This window comes from Podarcis gaigeae, assembly GCF_964106915.1.
Source record: "Podarcis gaigeae genome assembly, chromosome: 14".
Lineage (NCBI taxonomy): Eukaryota > Metazoa > Chordata > Lepidosauria > Squamata > Lacertidae > Podarcis > Podarcis gaigeae.
Genome location: NC_139690.1, coordinates 31,173,918 through 31,189,895, shown reverse-complemented (window position 1 = coordinate 31,189,895; position 15,978 = coordinate 31,173,918). Strand labels below are relative to the sequence as shown.

At 45.0% G+C, this 15,978-nt stretch overlaps 1 protein-coding gene across 4 annotated transcripts; it reads right to left on the bottom strand.

Annotated features, from left to right (window-relative positions):
- Positions 1-70: 70 nt before the first annotated feature.
- On the bottom strand, positions 71-15,970 carry RPUSD1 (RNA pseudouridine synthase domain containing 1). Of its 4 annotated transcripts, XR_014557725.1 has the most exons (8): positions 15,863-15,970; positions 14,232-14,452; positions 13,503-13,695; positions 12,090-12,213; positions 8,024-8,126; positions 7,778-7,879; positions 6,071-6,749; positions 71-2,509 (listed from the first exon to the last, which is right to left on the bottom strand). XR_014557725.1 is itself a non-coding variant. In XM_083711005.1 (7 exons), exons 3-7 carry the CDS (start codon positions 13,682-13,684, stop codon positions 6,343-6,345), a joined length of 918 nt encoding a protein of 305 aa, XP_083567131.1. In that variant the 5' UTR covers positions 13,685-13,695; positions 14,232-14,452; positions 15,863-15,970; the 3' UTR covers positions 71-6,342. The 4 variants fall into 4 exon arrangements, 2 of the variants coding, with proteins under 2 accessions (XP_083567131.1, XP_083567130.1); XR_014557726.1 differs by lacking the exon at positions 14,232-14,452; XM_083711005.1 differs by having other exon boundaries at positions 71-6,749.
- Between the last annotated feature and the right edge of the window lie 8 nt (positions 15,971-15,978).

The following is a 15,978-nucleotide window of genomic DNA, read 5'->3' as shown; positions in this document are numbered from 1 at the left end:
TGACAGCACATCTAGGTGTGCCACTAAAAGGCACTGTGCCCCCATTTGTGTAAGATTTATAAGCCACTGATAATGTTTATCCTGTGTGGTTTATTTCAGTTATGTCCACAAATGCAAAACAATAAATAACAAGTAGTATTTTGAAATCTTACAGAGTGTCATGAGTACATGAAGTTCCACATCACATCACTTTTAAAATACACACACACAAGTATATATATACAAATAGGTGACTTTAAGTTGCTAGCAAACAGACAACAATGCCAACTTAGAAGCCCGGGGTGATAATATATAGCAGAAACAGATGTCATGTCACCATTCAAAGTGTGCACTGACCATTGTGAACATTTTATCCTAAAATAGATCTCTCTTTCTCACAATTAACAAAATAACAGGTTAAGGAAAATATATATTCATTTCTAGTTCTCCTTGCAACAGTGGATAAAAGCACAGCAAAAAATTAGCCCAACTATTTTGGAACATGCTATGGGAAAAGTCAGGCTATTTTGCAGTTTGGTCCATGGGGCATTAAAGATGGAATGGTTTCGCCTCCCAGAGACATGTTTGCCAACCCTAGAAAAACAGGCTCGCACCAATCAAGCACGCAACTCACACAAAATGGCACCCGTGGTCCAATGTCATCCCAGCTGAGCTTCAGGTGAGATGATGTTAGGCTGCTTTTCCCATGAAGTGTTTTTATATATAGGCACAGGCCTGGCCAGGATGCAGGCCTGAGGAATCACACAACTCCTCCCCAAGCTAGCGAGCCCCACTTGGGCTGTGGGTCCTTGCCTTCTTTCCCTCCGAACTGACAGTTGTCAGTTCTGGAATCCTGAGGTCAGGGGTGGTACGTCCCATTTTACCACTCGAGGCAAAACAGGAAGTGCCACCCAGCTCTGCCACACCACAACAGCACCATCTCCAGTGGGACACTCACCACCACTGTCAGTGGCACTGCAGCTGTACCATCATCTGTGTCACCTCCGCCGCTTGTGGAGACGCACTGCTGGCATTGGTCCCTGAAAGAGCTTGCAAGATCTCTGCCAAATCTCAAGAGACATTTTGCTCTCCTAGACATCTTGCAAGACTTTGATGAGATCTCGCAAGATCTTGCAGGAAATCACCCATCTGTTTACCTGTAAACATATAAAATAGCGCATCTTGTTTTGTTGTTTTGTTAAATTACTTGTGGCATTCAACACTTTGGGAGAAGACTTCTCTCCCTTTTCCCTTTAAAAATGAGGGTCTATGCTTCACACTCAGCAGGAAAGTCCATTTAAAATGAAATATGTATTCGTTTTGCTTCTGCTTTTTTGTGTTCTCGGGTGTCAAAGTTAGCCTCCTGGCCCTACTCCTCCAGTATCAATCCCTGGTTGGGCTTTCATTGACCATAAGCAATATCCCATGTAAAAAGGTAAAGGTTCCCTGGACAGTTAAGTCCAGTCAAAGGTGACTATGGGGTTGCTGCGCTCATCTCGCTTTCAGGCCAAGGGAGCCGGCGTTTGTCCACAGACGGTTTTCTGGGTCAAGTGGCCAGCGTGACTAAAGCACTTCTGCGCAATAGGACGCCGTGACGAGTGCCAGAGCACACGGAAACGCCATTTACCTTCCTGCCACAGCGGTACCAATTTATCTACTTGCACTGGCATGCTTTTGAACTGCTAGGTTGGCAGGAGCTGGGACAGAGCAACAGGAGCTCACCCCATAGCTAGGTGGTGACACTCCCTGGAGAGAAATGGCCCATCTTGCCCATCTTTGGGGTTTTACTTTGGCTTTGGTCTTTCGCTCAAGGGGTGAGTTGTTCTTCTTAGAGGTTCACCTATCCTGTTTGAAGAAAAATAATTGTTTCTTGTGAAAATCTCTGTAAGGGATGCAGGCCAGGCCAGGACGCAGTCTGCCTTGCTCTGCCTAATGATATGGTCAGCCCTGCAAAGTGATAATTGTTGCATATCAGCGTAATCAAGGCCTCTCCCCAATGTGCTTAAATACAACTTGCTACAAAACAGACATTTGAAAAATGAGAACAACTTCCATGGAAATTTCTATAAAGAAACAGGGTGGACACAGCAATAAACGACCCAGAGTTTGTGTGCCCTGAGAATAACTTTGGAAGATTTCTGCCCCATCCTCTGGGAGATCCAGTAATCACTTGCAATTACTGACAAGCCCATCTTTATTGCCACAAGGGCATACTATTGCATCAGAAACATAATGAAGCATGGATGCTTAAGACTGTGATACAGTATAAATATTTAGTGCAGGCAGCTCATGGAAGGTTATTTCTGCATATTTGGAAAATAAATAAAAATTGGTCATCCTGCAAAAAACCCTCGAGCTGCTAAAGTTTGTGCCTTGATTTAATTTACAATGCAAATGTAAATGCTAACTGTTTTTTATCAACCATGTTTTACTAACAATTTAAGCTCATATTTTTGTAAAAACTCTTTAAATCTTCCTTTTTCTCTTTCCCCACTGCTCTCCTTCTTCTAAGAGTGTGTTAAAGGGTCTTCTGCAAAATAAATGGGAGCGATTAATCATTTCCATATAATTATCTCTGTCAAAGGATGGCAGTCAGAGAACCAGGACTATCTTTACAATATGAATAGTGCCCTCTAGTGGTGAGAACTGTTCCATGTCCCTCCCTCCCAAATCCAAACGGTAAGTCAGTGGGCATTATGAGCAATATTCTATATATGCACAGCACTGCCAAAAAAACCCACCTCCTGTGATCAGTTTAAATTCTACTTGCATAACATAATGTGCACAAATATCAACAGCACAATCTACACTTGGATGCAGCATCCTTTTTGGGAAAATTTGGCAAGGCTTTAAGAGGTTTCACAAGGAAATGGGATTTCACAAGAAAAACAAGGTCTCTATTGTGAGGGCTGGAAGGACACATGCAGGAATAAAGAGACAGGATCTGCATGCAGTGTAGGACTTGCAGTTCCCTGGAATCCCTCGTAAGGCACGTTTTCAACCCTAACTGTGAAGATCAGATGCTCCCTTTGTTTCAAAATAAAGATGGATGAGGGAAAGGACACTACCCTTCCTGTGCCACAATGAGAAAATGCATGCCTTGTGACTGCATGGGTCTCCAAGCACAAATCAGGATTCAAAGAGCACAAAGTTGGCTTTGCCAGCTAGATCTGACACGGGGAAGGAAGGCAGTGTGCATGTGTGTCTATGCACAAGAGAGGGTGTCAATTTAAGGCAGGGGTCACCAACTTTTAAAAAACCAATTAGCATATAGGGACTTTTCAGTAAGTGTTGTGGACACTCTCTGATCACGTCTCTCCCCCTTCTGAACCCAGATCAGCTCCCCTCTCCAAAGACAGACAGAGAGGATGCACACAGGATCTGGTAAAAGTCAGGTCCGGTGGAACTGTAAAGCACAGAGCTGAAGGAGGAAGTGGGAAAGAGCGTCACTATTCCAACTTCCTTTTTTCTGCTCAATGTGTTTTCATGGCAAATGGGGCACTGGGGCTCAGAAGCTTCATGGGCACAATAAAATGAACAAGGGCACTGAAACTAGTGATGCAACGTCATCCTAAAACCTGCATAGGAAAATGAGCTCAAAGGTGATTTTTAAAAAGACACACACACACAAACACACAAATATGTTGTGGAGCAGTTGTTACAATACCCTAGAAAAGGATTGTTATCATCACCACCATCAGCTGCTACTTCAAGGTAGATAAAAGCTGAAACCCACATACATACCCTGCCAGACATCCACATAACATCAAAAAAATGCAAGATGGCTGATCTAAAATTGCCAAAAGCTTTCTTTCTATGGGAAGTGAAGTCAAAGGTCAGTCAGGAAAAGAGCTCTGAGGGAGGGAGGGAGGGAGGGAGGGAGGGAGAGAGAGAGAAAACCTTAACCAGAAAGGGATCTGCAAATTTTCAGGCCTAGGGGCACATTTGGAAATCTAAGCAATAGGTGTGGGCACCACAAAGCACCCAATCTGCAGAAGAAAAACTGTTGGTACTCAGAATTCTCTCTCAAAGCAACAAGGAAAGCATCTAAACAGTGTTCCTTAAAAAAGAAAACAGGTGAAAAAACAGACACCCTCAAGGAATTAACTTCCCCCAAAGTCCTCATTTTTTAAAAAAAATTAAGAGGGTCAAGAATGCTTGACAGGTGTTGGGGAGCGGAGTGTTATCTGAGGGTTCTGAGATACCTATGAGTGCCCTGCTGGGGGACCCCACTAAAAAAGGAAAGGAGATTTTCCTGGTTTCTTTCATCCATTTTTTTGCTTCAGAGTCCAAGAGACAGTTATGTTACAAGCCTCCTCATGCATTGGTTATTATCCAAAATGAAAGACAGATGAAAAGGGGAGTGAATCTCTGTGGCTGAAGGCAGGCGGAGGGTGGGGTTTCAGCAGGTCAAGTGGTCCCTTTTTTCTGACACTTTCCCCACAGATTCCCCTGAGGGCAGCAGAGGCTCAGGGCGACGTCCAGCATGCATCGCCCTCAGAGAAGACCCACTGACATCTATCAGCCACTATGACTGGGTTGTGATCATCTCACTACCAGGTTCCCTAGCAGTCATACACAAAGCAGTAACTTGTTTGGGGGAATTGAAGGGTGAGCGACGGAAACCAGACGCGAAGCATTAGCATCCCGTTACGGTCGTTTGGTGGCTGGATTTGCACTCTAGCCTGAACAGCATGTCTGCAAACAGCAGAGATGCCAACAGGTCAATGCTTCCTTTAGAAAGGAAATCTGAACTGTCTCCAACACCCAGACTAATAATAGACTGAGAGTTACTTTGGCTCCGCATAGAATTGCTTCTGCAAAGCTAAGACTTAGTGCTATTACCTTTGTAAGGCTGCTAGAACAGCATTTCTGAGTCTTTTGTGTAAAATGGTTATAGAGGACGCTGTTCACTACGTTACTCAGCGTCCCCAGGTGATAGCGGTAGATCGCGGTCGATTGCTAGTTCATTTCTGTTTTCTTGAGAAGAGTAGCTGTAAAATGAATGTATCCGGCCATGCAGCCTCACTGTTTCCTTCAGTCGTGCAGGATTGCTAAAGTGGAATTCTGAGTTAGCACCGCCCAGCTTTTGTTAGGTAAGCGTTTTTCGGCATTTACATCTTAAAATAATAACCTCTGCTTTGTGCCCTCCCACAAATAATCTCCACAACACCGACCTTGCCCCCTAAGAAAAGCTCAACAACTTTGACTTGAACTCCTAAAAAAAGCTCAACTTTGCTCAACTTTGACCTGAACCCCTAAAATGGGTTAGATCCCTGCCACTTTTTTGTGCTGGGAGTAGATCACAGTCTCTTGGGAGTTGGAGGTCCCTGCTCTAGACAAATAGCCTCATGTAAAATACCTGTCTGAGTTTAGCCACAATGTTATTCCTTTTTTTTACATCAAGTGAGTTTGTGTGCTTTTCGCTGTGGGACAAGGAAAATCGGCCAGGGGGCAAAGCGGTTAGAGAAGAGTTTCCCAAACTTGGGTCTCCAGCTGTTTCTTGACTACCATCAACCCCGACCACTGGTCCTGTTAGCTAGGAATGATGGAAGCTGTAGTCCAAAAACAGCTGAAGACCCAAGTTGGGGAAACCCTGGGTTAAAGTGTCAGACTAAAACCTGGGAGACCAGGGTTCAAGTGCTCACTCAGCCATAAAGCTCACTGGGTGACACTGGGCCAGTCACTGCCTCTCGGCCAAACCTACCTCACAGGGTTGTTGTTGGGATTAAATGAGATGGGAAAGGACCATGCACATATATGTCACTTTGAGCTCCTTGGAGAAAAAGGTGGGATCTGATGCAATCAATCAATCAATCAATCAATCAATCCATCAAATTCTATTACCTTGTTTGCCTCTCTATTTGCACTGGCTGCTAGGAAATTCAGAGCCAACTATGTGGCTCGTCTCTGAAAGTCTCTAGTATGGCTTATATAGGAACAAAGAAAATGTTTAGTATTACTGATGAGCAATTTTAAGGCTACTGATTTCAATGGGTCTACTCTAAGTATGACTTGACATCACCCTGAGAGACAGTGCCCCAATTGCGTTAATCCAATGGCTTAAGAGTGTCAATTTCAGGGCACAAACCTGGCCTGTCTGACCACAGTCCGTGATCTTCCACATCCGGCGACTAAAACGAGCCAGCTTGAGGGCACGGGGTTAAAAAGCTGATCAAGCACACAGTCAAAATTCCAGTTTGGGAACGCGACCCTCACAGAGGCATTTCCGAGGAATGTTGGGAGTGAACAAAACGACAGGTGTTGGGAGTCAGGCCTGGAAAAGCTTCTGGCAGGAATCAGCGGTAGAGACAAGGTATAAAGATTCGGGGTTTCCCGACCACGAGGGATCCGTGGGTCATGTCATTCCAGGGCCCACTCGGCCAGCCACTGCTCACATTTCCCTCGCTGCTCCTGCTCCAACTCCTCCACCTCAGGGCTCTTGGCTTCCTGCGGGGCCTCAGGGCTTGGGCTCCCAAGCAGATTCCCCTGATGGCCTTCCTCCGCCAGGACGCTCTGGTCCTTCAGTTCTTGGATCAGCTCCTCCAGCTGGTGCGTGGCACGCTGAGGGGCCCAGTTGCTGTCCACTGTGGGGACAAAAGGGTCGGGCGCGATCACCTCAATAAGCTCCTTGCTGGTCGGGATACGCAAGTAGTAGGCGTGGAGCATCATGCGGTAAGGGCCGCTGTCCTTCTTGAAGCTGTACGTGAAGTCGCCCACCACCGGGTGCCCGATGGCGCTGCAGTGGACGCGGAGCTGGTGGGTTCTTCCTGAGGAGAGGCGGAAAGGACAATGCCATTTATTTTTTTAGGACAGAGACCCTTTCGGCTATCAGCCCACCCTCCTCCAAGGACGAGGAGACATAGGTCGCTTCCGTGAGACACGTGAAATGTTTCATCCAATTCTGGTGTTGATGTTTCACCAACAAACCCTTCACACATCTCCATTACGAAACTGCCTTATACTGAGTCAGACCAATCAGTCCATGCTCAGTATTCCCTGCACGGACTGGCAGCAGCTTCTGAAAACAATACTGTTTTAGACAGGCCTGTGTAACATGAATTCTCTCTTTTTTAAAAAACCAATCAGTACTTACTGATGTCTTAACAAAGCTTTTCTGCTGTTTTTATTCTAATAAGTTGTACTCTGCCTTGAGTTTTCTTTTCTAAAAGTGCAGAAACGTGTATTATACTGAAACACTTTTGGCCTTTAGCTTAAAAATGTATAAATTACATCCTTTGGTCTTCCAGACTGCTGTTTCTGCACCTTGTCTATTTTTGTGTATTTTTTATGTATGTCAACAAGCAGCACAAGGACTAAGTTCACATTCAAGATTTGTTATGCGTGCCACATTTGTTATTAAATACTTCTTGTTTGTATGAAAAAACTTCAATAAAAATCAATTAGATATACAAGTAAATACAGTGGTACCTCAGGTTACATACGCTTCAGGTTACATACGCTTCAGGTTACAGACTCCGCTAACCCAGAAATAGTTTAAGAACTTTGCTTCAGGATGAGAACAGAAATCGTACTCTGGTGGCACAGCGGCAGCAGGAGGCCCCATTAGCTAAAGTGGTGCTTCAGGTTCAGAACAGTTTCAGGTTAAGAACGGACCTCCGGAACGAATTAAGTACTTAACCTGAGGTACCACTGTAAACTTCTCTGAGGCACAGAAGAGTGGAGAACTGGCCTTGCTGAACTGGCCTGACTTGACAGCTTGGAAACAGAAGCACACATTGCATTGTGGGAAAGACCATTCCAGAGCCATGCAATGAAGGAGCTGGAATCCTTTTACCTGTGAGGGGCTGCAGAAGCACTTTCGTCGCTGGATCGCCACTGTAAAGGCCATGTTCAAGCACTGTTAGCTCCGACTGGCAAGGTTTGGGGTTTTCACAACCTGTTAGAAATGTTGGAATCAACGTGTTAAAAGCAAAGTCAATTTTCAAAACATCTGCAAAGCTCAAAGTTTTCTGATGATGCAATGCCTCAGTGCTACAATGAAAATGACAAAGGGGGCATGAAAGGGTGGTGGCAGCCCTACCCTCCGTCCCTTCAATGCACATCATGTGTGTCAAGCCTTCTGTCGTGTTCTTCCCGATGGCGTAGTCGATCGTCATCCTCGCCTCTTGGATGTGGCCCCTCACCTGCCAAGCAGAGGATGCATTTTGTCACAACACCCTGAGTCTTAACATGAAAAAAAACACCAGCCTCAGTTTCCCAACTGTAAAATGGGAACGGGTCGATATCACTTGCAAAGCCATCTACCTGCAGAACTGCTGTACAGGGACATCTTAACTTCCCTTACTTTAAATCAGGATTCGGGAACCTAGGGCCCTCCAGGTGTCTCTGGACTACAAAGCATGTCATCATCCCTCGCCACTGGCTATGCTGGCTGCTGGGGCTGCTGGGAGTTGGAGTCCAAGAACATTTGGAGGGCGGCAAGTTCACCCCACCCTCATCCTCACTTCAGACACTTACTGGAAGTAAGTTCCTCTAAACCTGTCTTCCTCAACCTGGTGCCTCCCATATGTTTTGGAGTACAACTCCCAGCAGCCCTGTTGGGAGTTGTAGTCCAGGGACATCCAACTCCCAAGAGACTGCGATCTACTCCGGGGGGGGGGGGAATTGGCAGTGATCTACCCATTTGGGGGGGGGTAGTTCAGAGTTGTTAAGCTTTTTTTTAGGGGAGCAGGTCAAAGTTGTTGAGCTTTTGGGCACCCCTGTTGGAGTCCGTACAGAGATGGATGAGAAATTCGAATTCGTCTAGTATGCATTTCAACGTGAATCAATTTGTAATTCCCAGACCAGAACATGAACATAAACATACATCTGCCTTTTGGAATTTGCACTTTTGCAAATTCTGTACTGCAGTTCTCCAAGCCAAAAAAAAAAGGCTATCAGGGAATCGTGTACACAAAAATGCGTACATTAAAAAAAATTGCTTGCAAAGATGTGTTTTACTGGGAGATAAAAAAAATCACACTGTGATGATTGATGCATGTAAGGTTTTCAGGATGACTTGTTTAAAAGGAAGTTTGCAAACTGATGCAGAAATGGGGCAAACAGAACATGAGACTGCGAAAGTGAGAAACGCAGAGAAGACAAAACTGGCAGACTTGCCCAGCTCTTCAATCCCAAAACCAAGAGGGCACCAGACTCTTGGCTTTGGAGGAGATGTAACACTGCCGGGGGAAGGCACATCTTTTTCCTTTGAAGATCCATGCTCACAGCAAATAAGCTTTTTTTTCATTCCAGACTGCGCGGATCAGCATGGTTTCCCCGTGACCAGGCTGCATTAAGCTCTTCCCATCCACAGAAGCTGAGAGACACATAATCCGCTTGGCCCAGGAGGATTTCATCTGCAGCAGATTAGCTCTGCTTCCTGAACGGATTCAGCATCTGCAGAGTCTTTGCGCCACCCTTTTTGTCTCTCACCATCCACGAAGGCCGTTGAACAAAAAGCCACGGCAAGCTTTGGTGACCTCCACATCGTACACTTAAAACCACATTTAAACACACCTAGCTCCCCCCCCCCAACCCAAAGAATCCTGTGAAGTGTAATTTGTGGAGGGTGCTCAGAATTGTGGCTCTGTGAGGGGGACATGAACATGAAATTTATTACGGTCAGAGACCAGCTTGTGAAACACAAATGGAAGTACAATCCCAACAGCAAAACAAACATTGAAAACAATATACAACAATGGATTTTAAGTTTAAAAATGTGATAGGGGTAAACTACAGCTCCCAGGATTCTTTGAGGGGAAGCCATGTGCTTTAAATGTACAGCATGCGTACGGGCCTGTCCTAATTTCAGGTGTGCAGAATTCCGCTCGGAATCCCAGGTGTGAGTCACAGGTTATCTGATGTGGGGGAGTAAGAAGGGGAGGTCAAATATGTCACGGGGAAGCTGGAGGGGTAGGAAAAACACACATAATGTGCTTCCACATGCTCTGCACTGTGGCTTTTTCATCCTGTGCCTACATCATGCATCTACGCCAGACGTTTAGCATAGCCAGAGGCGGGCATGGCATAACGGTGAGAGCCAATGGTGACAGTACGTGTAATGCAGTAAACTCACTTCATGGCCTAAGACATCTCAATCTCACTGCACCCTTTTATGCAATATGGAGATAATAATTCCTTCCTACCTTACAGGGTAGTTGTTAAAGGTCACCAAAAAAAACCATAATATACATTGTTTAAATGCTGTTAATAATAATGTATTATATTATCGTTATTCCAGCTAACGAAAATCCCGGGAAGTTTCTTGGGAAAGGGGGAGGCAGGGAATAGAAAGCTTTAGATCAGCAGTGGGGAACAGGATCCGAGGATAGGAACAGGAAAAAGCATCACAGACTGTATCATTTTCTTTAGGGAAGTGGTAATGCACCTCTGAAAGATGTTGGATACTCAACCCAGAAATGCAAAATTACCTAGGCGATGAACAGCCTCAAAACTGGCATATATATATATATATATACACACACACATATACACACATACACACACACACACATATATATATGTATACACACACACACACACACACACACACAGAGTCCTCTTTGTCCTCTTTGACATGCAAGGAGTCTCTCTTCCTAGCTGCGACCAGTTGCAAAACCAACCTCATTTCTTGCCAATCTGCTACTCCTACTTAATGCCTTTTTTAATCTTTCCCTTTTAAAGAAGTAATGTTTAAGTCACAGGCGGCGGTCACTAGGCACCCATCCTACAGATGGCTCGCCTTGCCTCGCGTGTCAGTGGGACACCCAAAAGGGATCAAGATAAAAATATGAACGCCAGCTGACGTCTGACCCCCTACTGGCTTTCCGGGTCTGTTTCAACAGTGGTGGCCTGAAACAAAAAGCCATTTTTGTGGTTGGGAAAAAAAATATAAATGTTAAAAGTGCTCATTGAAAATCTTTTTCACCTCCTGTGGAAAAGTGTGAATTGGGCACATGAACGTGACCTTGTGTTTTGTGGGAAGATGGGTGAATCATAGCTGATCCTGTAGATCATCTTTTAGTGTAGCAGCACCCATACTTTGGAACAGCAGATTCCCTGTCTCCACTATCCTAGAGCCCCAACCAGTAAGAAAGGGGAGTTTTTTAGCTGCTAAGAAGTCTTCTCATGCTTTGTGCTGACCAGAGCCAATCACAGTGAAAGAAGGCAAGTCAGCCATTAAGGATTGACCCCTAGGGTAACTCTGAAGAAGGTGCGCAGGAAGAGTTGTTCAGTATGCTCCAAAGCTAAGCACTTAGGAATACTAAAAGCACAAGGTGCTCCGAGACCATATTACACTGGTCCTGAAAGAGCTACAATGGCTCCCAGTACGTTTCTGAGCACAATTCAACAAGTGTTGATGCTGAGCTTTAAAACCCTAAACGGCCTCGGCCCAGTATACCTGAAGGAGTGTCTCCACCTCCATCATTCTACCCGGACACTGAGGTCCAGCTCCGAGGGCCTTCCAGAGGTTCCCTCACTGCAAGAAGCAAAGCTACAGGGAACCAGGCAGAGGGCCTTCTCGGTAGTGGCGCCTGCCCTGTGGAACACCCTCCCACCAGATGTCAAAGAGACAAACAACTACCTGACATTTAGAAAACATCTGAAGGCAGCCCTGTTGAGGGAAGTTTTTAATGTCTGATGTTTTATCGTGTTTTTAATATTCTGTTGGGAGCCACCTAGAGTGGCTGAGGAAACCCAGTCAGATAGGCGGGGTATAAATAATAAATTATTATTGTTATTCAAGAGAATGATGTTACATACAATGGAACTTCAAGGAAGACAGAACTTCAGTCACTCTGGAAGATTGTATTGGAGCACTCCAAATCATTTGCCTCTATATGTGCACAGAAAATAGTAACCTAGCTGGAAGGCAGTGTATCCTTAACTTTTATTGTATTTTTCCAAGATTACTGCATAATCATAGAAGGGTATGACCATCATGAAGGGACCTTGCACTTCTGAATTTGCAGAGCAGCAATATTGACAGGGGTCCACAGAGTCAGCCAGCCCTGGCCTTCACCATTCATAAAGTGCAGCATCCAGAACACAGCCTTCCATCTGATTCATAGCTAGAAGGGAACTTGACAAACATGGTGGCTCACCAGCGCAAGGTAGGCCTTGGTCACCATCCGTTCCTTGAAGCATTTGTAGGCACTTCCAGCAGCTGCCTTGTTGAGCGCCACGCAAAGGGCCCCACTGGTGGAGAAATCCAGCTGGTGGCAAAACCTGGAAGATGAGAAGATTTATCTATTATTAACAGCCTGAAAAGTTCAGTCTGCCATCTTGATTCAAAATGGCTTCCAATAGTATCCAAGTACAAATGAAAAGATTATCCTTGACCTCATTGTTTTGGTTACAATGTCTTAAGAGGCATATAAATCACAGTGAACAAACAAACAACTTTTCAAAGTATGTAGTAGAAGTAAAACAATTCCAAACAAAGGTTCTGTGAACTTTGGAAAATCTGGCCTTGACCTCTGTCAGGGAACTGCCATCGGAGCCAGAGGCGGAGGGAAGGCTCCAGAGCGATGCCGGAGAGGGTCCCAGGAGGGAGAGAGGCAGCCCATCTGCTGGGGAAGGAAATCAGCATAACACCAGGGGTGAAGGGGGGCAGATGGGGAATCGGAGAGAAGGCTCCAGAACTCTTCACCGGAGACCAGTGGGGAGAGCACGGGTACTCCGCTGCCCACACCCTCCCTGCGCAGAAGACTTCCGCGCAGGGAGAGTAGGAGGAGACTTGGCGTCAAAAAAGTTCTTTGCTGGAAGAAGTTCAAGAAACGCCCACTGACGGATTCAGCCAGCGACTGAGACAGCCACGAGTGAAGGGCTGTCCAGAGAGAAAGGGTTCAACCAGGCAACCTAGCCAGGAGTGGCGGCAACTTACGCACGAGCAACCCTCTAGAACCATTACAACCTCAAATCACTTTAAAAAACAAACAAACACCTTCCTCATTTACACTAAAGTGCACTTTGCACTTGTCATCTAGGGTTTTCCACAACATTTAGAATTGAAATTAGGCTTGCATAGAATGATTTGAATCTGGGAGTCGCCAGTTTGAATTGCTCTGGAGAGCAATCTAGTGTAACAAGTCTACTTTATTTGCACTTAGTAAGCAAAGCAAAAAGCGCTGAAAACTGACATGCTTACCTAGTACAGTTTTTGCAATCAGCATCCATCTATTGCTCTAGAAAATTTCCAACTCACATTACTGTTGCCATCACACTAACCATATAATACCCATTTTACAGAGGAGGTCTGTGCCTGGGTGCTAAGAGGTCGTTGCCTGTAGTTTATGGGCCTATACATTTATGGGTTTCAGCAATTGAAGGGTCCATACATTTTTTTACATTTTTTTACCATAATGCAGGAGTCAGTGCTTGTAAAGTTTCCCATTTCTGTGCGACATAACTTGGCAGCTGCTAATAACCAAGTTCATAAATTGTTTGAATAAAACTATTTCATACTGCTATCCCACACATTACGTAAACAGAGAGCCTTCTTACAAACTACTTACCGGAAGCCATAGTATGTGTCTGGGTCTGCAAGCTCAGGGAACCGATATTTCAACTGGCTCTGCAGGGTGAGCTTTTCATACCACATTTTGCTGTCAATGCGGACGTCCCAGTGTTTGTTAACCACAATGAAGTCCGCACTTTGGTACAGAATGGACAAGTTATCGATGCTCACAGGCTCCATAGCAATGGACCCTTAGAGAGGGAAAGAGAGGTGCAGTTCTGAGTTTCTGATCCAAAAAGTGTTCTTCCCTGACCTAGATTTGGGAAAGTTGTTCAGAGTTATTCTGTCTGAGAAGCAAATCACTCTGTGCATGCTCATCAACACTGGTTAATGCATTAATGGACACTTGCAGAAATCAGGTTTGGATGAAACCCTAAAGACAAATGTCAGGTGTGCTTAAGGAATTGCAATAAATCAATCTGTCAATTGTATCAAATGCTGAGGAAAAGTCTAAAAGGCTAGGGCAGAGATGACTGCTTTTTGGCTGGATATGCCAGAGAACCACTTGCCTAGACTCTGCCTGGAGGAACAATGGAAGAAGGGTGGTTGGGCCAAGTTAGTACAAGACCTGCCAGCCTCAAAAAAACCTGACAATAGATTTTATATTCCCTGGAGTGAAAAGACTGCTCAGGGATTGGATTTATAAACAGGATAACGAGCAAGATTTATCTCTAATCCATTTGCTGAAATCTCACCACACCAGAGCTCAATATTGGCAGTCATTTACCTTTGCCTCCCTGAAAACTGCATTTACAGCTCTCCGTTTTCAAACAATGCCTACGTCAGTCTTAGATGGGAGATACAGAAATGTTCCAAGGCATTTAAGACTTTGTATTTGTGGGGTAGGTGAGGCAGATCTCCCCCATTATATACTCCATTGTCAACTCTAACAAAACCTCAGAAAGAGATTTTTGGAACAGATGCTGGCTCCGCTACAGGGACAGAACCCTGAAGGGAAAATATGTTAGCTATTCTCTGACTGTGGTCCACTTGTCACATATAAAAGTCTTATTTGCAAATGCCGCTAAAAACATTCATGCTAACTATATAAAAGACATTGCTGTAGACTGTGCAGGCGATTCATTAATTTGACTTATTGTAAATGGATGTATATCTCTGGATTTCTTTTAACAGGTTTTAATTGACTTGCTGGATTTGTAATTGAATTTGTAATGGCTTTTAGTCAAACACAGTAAATGATTGATTGATTGATTGATTGATTGATTCAATAAATGAATATTTTGTTTAGGTAAGCCCACTCAAGAACATTGGCATGTTTTAATCTGGTTCTCAGCTTGTCATTGATTTTAATAATAATAGTAATAATGTTTTAAATAGTTATCAAGTGCTTTCACTGATAATTTTATTATTTTTGGAAACCACGTTGAGGTTTGTTTTATAATCAAGCAGTATATGAATTTTAATGAATAAATAGATACGTATTTGCTGCTTTTGCATCTTGTTATGCTGCTTTCTGGAATGACTGCTGGGGAGGGTACTATTGCATTCTCCTGCGGAGGTAAAATTGTGACCCCTTAATAAAAAAAGGTAACTATCCAACAATAAGCAGCTGTTTTCATATAGCTTAAAACACACACCTAGAGCAAGAGAGGCCTCAGAGCTATCCACATTGAGCACCTGTGAAACAGACTGTACAGGCACACAGCTCACCTGGTTGGATTTTTTCTTGCTATTGTGAAATGTATTCTATTTAAAAAGATTATTTCAAATTGTGCATGTGGAAATTATTATTTTTTAAAATAGATGTGGTGATGTACAAAGCTTTCAAGCTTCCGACTGGGGCATCCACTTGGCTACTAGGAGAACTGGATGCTGGACTAGATGTGCCAGTGGCCTGATCTAGGAGGCTCTTGTGTTCTTAAATGGCTACCCTATTTGACTCTTGACAAAACTCGCAGACAGGAGAGTCTGGAAAGAGAGGGAGGGAGCACCGAGCCTCCAAATCTTGCTTTTCCCCCCATTATGCTCGCTTTACATTTATTTTAACAGACTTGCCCTAAACCCGCTTTGAGACAGATGAGGCTGCTTGGCTGTCAAGCAAGAGAAGCCCCTCAAAGAAGCGCTTCTTTTCAGGTAGAGGCTGCTCACCCCTACCCCACCGCCATCGTCACGACATCGGCGGCTACCAAATCCTTTGGATAAAGGGACAGAAAACAACATGCACCCTTCCCACCCCAAAGACGCCCACGCTGCACTGGGAGGCTTGTAAAGATTGCTGCGCCTCCAGCGCCCTTCGTATGCATCCCGTGCATGCAGACATGCAGACGCGCGTGCACGCATCCCTGCCGGCCCCACTCCGCAAGGAGTGCACCGAGCCGGGCGGATCGATCGACCGACCTGCAACTTTGCGCAAGGCGCTAGCAGAGGGCCGGTACGCCATGCAAAGGCGCGCGCAGCGGCGCTACATTGCAGCCAGCAGGCCCGGGCAGTGCAGCAGCCGCCGAGCAGCGCGT

What these genes read in the sequence shown, in the direction of transcription:
- RPUSD1 (XM_083711004.1), bottom strand. Translation starts at nt 15,905, where the DNA reads ATGGCGTACCGGCCCTCTGCTAGCGCCTTGCGCAAAGTTGCAG. An exon ending in CCAAGGCCTACCTTGCGCTG is followed by an intron (nt 8,127 to 12,089) that starts GTGAGCCACCAT and finishes TCTGCTTGGCAG; the next exon opens with GTGAGGGGCCACATCCAAGA. An exon ending in GCTTCTGCAGCCCCTCACAG is followed by an intron (nt 6,750 to 7,777) that starts GTAAAAGGATTC and finishes GCCTCTCCTCAG; the next exon opens with GAAGAACCCACCAGCTCCGC.